General features: G+C 29.2%; 1 protein-coding gene across 1 annotated transcript in view; it reads left to right on the top strand.

The window, feature by feature from the left end:
- Nucleotides 1-624: 624 nt before the first annotated feature.
- Nucleotides 625-6,379, top strand: part of LOC139426149 (Ig-like V-type domain-containing protein FAM187A) — a gene marked incomplete in the record, with an annotated part of 24,280 nt that continues 18,525 nt past the window's right edge. Inside the window, 3 exon segments of the mRNA XM_071183916.1 lie at nucleotides 625-673; nucleotides 2,851-2,980; nucleotides 3,567-3,728. Coding sequence (XP_071040017.1) covers nucleotides 625-673; nucleotides 2,851-2,980; nucleotides 3,567-3,728 — 341 coding nt within the window.

The following is a 6,379-nucleotide window of genomic DNA, read 5'->3' as shown; positions in this document are numbered from 1 at the left end:
CTCATCGAAATAACTTCTTAGCAAAAAAACTTATGTAAAAAAACAAAAACAGAAACAGTTTATTTGTCACATAAATTACCTTAAAAATTTCGTAAAAGCTCCAAGTAGAGCTTGTAGTCTTTCTTTTAAAATGCTATTTTTAAATTTAACCGGAGCATAAAATATTGAACTTAATTTCACTAGCAATTTATGTTCAATAATTATTTTGTCGTTCTAAGTAGGCTTGGTATAATGAGTCTGTGTTTCTTAAATGAACACTTAGTACCTTATTAATAAAATGTATAAAGTTTAATAATCTTTTTATTTAGTTGTTGTAACACTTAAATAGCACAACAAACTTAATAAGTCTTTAAGGCTAATTTTTTTTTTACAAAGCTATTTACCATTATTTTTTTTTAATTTAATAGGTACTTGGGTTGGACTATGTGTGAGGGTGTCCCTTGATTCTCGCCAAGTTGTGATCGCGGTTGATCGCCAAGCCGGGCGATGTTGTTTTATTTATGGGAACGTCTATAGTTTTTTTTTTTGGAAACCCAATCGTATTCTGATTGGTTTAGATTTTAGCTTTATTTTTTAATGTTCAACGGTATATGTAATTTCAAAGGTCAGTTAGTTCTACGTCGGATGTCGGCAGGTAAGGCTAATTTTGCTTCTGGTCTTGAAAATGACTTCGGTAAGTAAGATATATCTAACTGCTATTAGAGAATTTTGTGTACCTAAAAGTGAGGATATTCAAGCTAAATAAAGTGAGTCGATTTTTTTCCCTTTTTTTCTGTGCTTATTCCATTAATTTTTGTTTCGATTCAAAATGCATTTTATTGGGTTTATTAATTTTGCTTATATTGTGTTCATTGCAATTTTATTAAGTTTTGGTCGATGTTTTATTGAAATTTTTCAATGCTTTATTGAAATTTCATTATGTTTTGGCCGCCATTCCTGTTTGCACGGTGTTCCGCGCGAACAGAGATGACGCCAAACAAATATCGCCAAGGGGGCACCCTCAAATATATTTTTACCAGGTACTTTGATTAGCTCAACTATTTTAAAAGAGTTTTAAGAAAAAGAAAAACGCATACTTACCGAATATTTTAAGATTTTTTGGAGAAAAATACTTTTTCAATGCCACCATGAAAAAATATTCTACATCTTCGGAAAATTTTTCGTTTCGTTTCTTTTCTGAAAGTTTTGGCTTTCAATCAATCAGAGATTGTTGCCCGTGTGTCGTAGCTCTTTAAATAAGTTAATTACAGATACTCTATTATCTTTTAGATGATTTAAAAGTTAGATTTTTGATTGAAAATTATTAATAATTATCTACTTGCAACTGGAAAGGAAGAAAACCGCTGTCATCACATGGTCATACATAATAACATAGTTGTGCATGGCGTGTTAACGTTACAGCTGTCAGTTGAATCAAGGCATAAACAAACGCTATCATTTACTCACGTGTGACGTCACTTGTCACTAATGTCTAAAAGAAACAACATAAATCTAAGGCCCAAGCTAAAAGCAAGATATGTTGAAAAGCATAATTCTTATGTATTTTTAAATCAAACCTAACAAAATAAAAATAATGTTTATTTTCTGGTTGGCAAACACTTTCAAGAATTTCTCTACAAGTTTTAATTTAGATTGACCAAAAATACGTCTAAAAGAAATTATAACATTTTAATTTCTTTAAAATTTAAAATTATTTTAGCTTTTAAAGCATGTTGTTACTCGCTGAATATCAGAATGTAATTAAAAAAGAATGATACAAGTCAAGAATATCATCATAAAATTATTTATCTCTTCCTCTGTTATCCGTATGTATTTTAATATATAATCAAAAACATTTTAAATATTTATGCCTAAAATTATGAACTTAGCTTATCAAGTAAAAAAAATTTCGAGTTTAAATGCGATATGAATTTTTCACAATCATACAAATAATTTACTTAACAGTAGCAAAATTTTAAATAATGTGGAAAAATATATCATTAAAACAGTATAAAGAATTAAGGATAAAAACTTTATATTAATATTAATTTTTCGATTTAAAACAGTATAAAAAATATTTCGCCAAAATTCTATAGCTCTTGTAGCGTAACTACCACTACGAAAATTAAGCATCAATTCACTGGCATATAAAACATGCTAACTTGGCATGGTCGATAACTCCGCCCCTCCCCCCCCCCCCCNCCCCCCCACACACACACTCTTAAAGAGAATCTGATATTGGAGGAAACCATAATAAATTTGTCTCTCCTATCGACTTCGTAACATTACAAAGTGATTTATTATTTTCGATTTCTATACAACAAGTATCTTACTTAATTATGAATTTCCTAAAAATAATTAATTAGGAAAATAGTTGCAATTTCGAGCTTATTTTTAAGAAAAATTTTTTATTGCCGATAGTATAATTATCGCGTTTTTGCTTCGCCATGTCTGTACATATACAATTATTGATTCCTGTGTCATATCCTACCAGCCAATGTAAAAAATAATAAAATTCAATGTAGTTTTTTAAGAATTTTATGAACTAATTTTTTTTTAAAAAAATTATCTTTTGTTCTCTTGTTAAGGTGCAAGCTCAGTTTTTTTTTTTTTTTTTTTTTTTTTTTTTTTTTTTTTTTTTTTTTTTTTTTTTTTTTNATTTTTTTTTTTTTTTTTTTATTTATTTATTTTAGTCGTCGTTTTCTATTTGCAATTTTAAAAAAATAGAATCAATACAATTTTCTGCAAAACAACCGGATACCAAATGTTAAGCTGTCCCTCGTCACGATGCCCATCTGACCTCGGATTTTTCCTAAAATATTTAGTTGCTGATTTTGACATCCAATAAAATGCTTTTAAATTAATTTTCAGGTTACGCAATTTGTTCCAATTGTATAGATAAAACTTCTACACCAGTTGGACCTACAGGTTTAAAATCAGTACCCGTCTCTCTTACAACTGCTACTTTGGGATCTGATGTTAAATTACCCTGTCACTTCTGGTGAGTATTATAAACCTGAAGAATACTCATTTTAAACCTAACTATCTAACCTGTATAAAAGCTAATTGCAGAATTATCTGCCCGGAAATATCACGGGAGCGATAAATAGAGGGCGAAACCTCACCCCGCCAATTTCACCGGAACGAGAAGGAAGGGGTTTACCGTAACTTCGGAAAAATAAAATCACGTAAAATCTCATCGTGGCGTGATTAAATTTCAATTGGGTCTGCCCGATTATAAACTTCTGGATCATGATAAAAAAATTTGAACACTGCCAAAAAAAAATTTTTTTTTTCTTTTTATTTAAAAGATGATAGTAAATATCAGTGGTATAAATAAAAATAATTTGTGAAATCGAAAAAAGGAATTGTAGTCGCACATTTCTGACCCTAAAACCGTTTGCGATTTTATTTATTTTTAAAAGCCACTTATTATTATAATATATAATTAGTGATAATATGAATGATGATGATTCGCATTTGAGGCCATGATTCCAAATTTTAACTATCATTCCATTTTTTTCATGAAAAGTAATAAATATGTTTTTAAAAAAAATATCTTATTTGCTTGCTTTAAATATTTTTAGCCAAGAAAAACAGAGTATAACTGGTCGTATTTGGCGCCGTAAAAATTTGCACGGTACAGAAGAAGTTGTTAAACTAGATATGCATGACGATGATACAAAAAACAGAATTTTTGTTAGTCAAGACCACACTTTAATCATTCGTGACATCACAGAAAAAGATGGCGGTTATTATTTTTGTTATGACACTGAGAGCCAATCAGGAGCTCCAAAAGTTGATATTTTATTAGACGGTAAATATATATTTCAAATTTTTTAGTTTGCTCTATTGACCTAATTATTCACCCAATGTCCGGTATCTGCTGACAATCGATCGTTATATCGAAAAATATTAACTACTTTTATTCAACCATAACATGTAGTTATATAACAAGCAGTTAATTTAATATTAAGTAACTAATCATTTTTCTTTATTTCAAAATAGATTTCGACGAGTTAAAAGCAAATGGTAGCATGTAAAGTGCGCAAAAATATAAATGGTTCACATTGAATAACTTTTGATCTAAAGGTCGAATCTTCACGTTCTAGGACACGTTTCTCACGTATCAAATTTTAAATAAGTCGTTTATTTCTAATACCTTTTAACGGGAACTGTTGGTACGATTTCGCTCCAATTGCATATTTTGTCATATAAAATTTATCTTTAAAATCATGTGAAAAATTTTATGTCTTATAATTCAAAATTTTCCTAGTATTATTAAATAAAACAATGAAAAATAATAAATATTTCCTAAAAATTATTTTTCACATGGAATTATCTTTGGATAAAAAAATTTCGTAATTGTATGAAAAAACTGTTTTAATTCCATTAAAAAGATTTTGAGATATTGCGAAATATGCAAGAAATAAAAAAATAACATAAAGGGGTCCGAACTTTGCACCGCTCTTCTAAACTAACTATGGGAATCATATTTCCTAAATTGTTGCTACCCCGCATATTTTGGGGGTCACAAATCCAAATCCGTCAAATAGCATGTTAATTCAGAGAAAATACGTTTTTGTGTCTGATTGCGTAACTCAAAATATCGTCTGTAGCATATTTGTAGTCACTCCCTTGAACCTCTAATATTAAGTCTTAGAACGTGAAGTTCTGATCATTAGATCAAAAGTTATTCAGAATGATCCGCACTACAACAATAAAACAATGCAGATGTGTATTCTTATTTGTGTAACTCAAAACATGAATTTTGTAACTAAAAATTATCTCTGAGAATATTTATAGAGGTGAAGAATTTCAATCTTTCCGGGATCAATTTCGACAACTTTCTACAATAACCGATTCTTTCTGCAATATTTTTATTCCTTTAGCGCCAAATTACCCTCGTGTAGAACAAAAAGAAATAGATCCTAATAGTAAATAAGTAAACCAGGAAATAAAAAGTTAAATCGAAGAACAAGAAATAGAAGGATCGAAATAGTTGATCAAGAAGTAAAAATCAGAAAAAAAAGTAGAAAATGAAATCTAGAAATAAAAGGGATTAGGAAATAATTACATCAGGATTAAAGTAAGTCCAGAAATACGGGGATCAAAAATAATTTGAGCAGTTAGTAAATAGATTAGAAAATAAAGGGATCGGGAATTAAATATGTCAGGAAATAAAAGGATCAGGAAATAAGTAAATTAATAATTTTATCATGAAATAAGAAAATATGTTAATAGGAGGATAAGTAAATAAAGAAATTATGAAGTAAGTAGATCATGAAGTGCAGGGATCAAAAAATAAGAGTATCTGAAAAGAAGCGGATAAGGCAATAATGAGATCAGAAAATAAGATCGAGAAATAAAATGATCAGGAATAAAATAGGTCAGGAAATATGTAGGTCAGAAAATAAGGGGATTAAATTTGTCAGGAAATAAAAGGATCAGTAAATAAGTAAATTAATAATTTGATCCTAAAATAAGTTAATAGGTTAATTGGAGGAAGTTATGGCATCAGGAAATAAGAGTATCCGAAACGAAGCGGATAAGGCAATAATGGGATCGAGAAATAAAGTAATCAGGAATAAAGTAGGTCAGGAAATAAGTAGGTCAGAAAACAAGGTGATCAGGAAATAAATAGAGTATAAAATAAAGAGATCAGGCAAATTGCAATTCAGGAAATTAGGAAATAAGGAAATCGTGCAATTACGAAATATGAAGATCAGGAAAAATAAGTTTTAAAAAAATAAGAAAAAATAAGTAGTTAGGATATAAATAGATCAGGATGTAAGTAGATCTAAAAATAAGTGGATCTGAAACTAAGTAGATTAGATCATAAGTAGATCAATCCATTAGCAGAATAAGTGATCAGAAAATAAAAGGATAAAGAAATTTTAAAGAAATCAGGAAATCAGACGATTAGAGTAACAGAGGTCAGGAAACAAGAGGGCCGGAAAACAAGTAAATCATAGAAATAAGTAAGTCAGGATAAAAAGTATATCAGAAAATAAAGGAATCTATACATAATAATAAACGCGGCTGTGTGTGTGTGTGTCTGTAATCACAATATATCGCCCCAGAAGCCTCGCCCGGGCACGAAACTCGGCCCATAATTGTGTTTTCACATAATGAAGAAGTATTTTTTTTCTTTTTCAAAAATTTTGATTAGTTATTTAGTTATCAGTCATTTTGTAAGTCTATGCTTTTCGTCTGCTTTTTCGTCTTCAAAGAGCCATATTCAAAAAACTATTAAAAAATGCATATACTTTTCCCCACTCTTATAAATGTATGCTAATGCGAACCTCACAATTGAAATATTAATTTTCGACAACTTAAACCAATAATATACGAAGGAATTAATAATTTAATTGTAAAGTTCGCATTAGTTTACATTTAT

This window comes from Parasteatoda tepidariorum, chromosome 8, assembly GCF_043381705.1.
Source record: "Parasteatoda tepidariorum isolate YZ-2023 chromosome 8, CAS_Ptep_4.0, whole genome shotgun sequence".
Lineage (NCBI taxonomy): Eukaryota > Metazoa > Arthropoda > Arachnida > Araneae > Theridiidae > Parasteatoda > Parasteatoda tepidariorum.
Note: the sequence above shows the minus strand (reverse complement) of the source record. Positions and strands in the feature narration are given on the sequence as shown.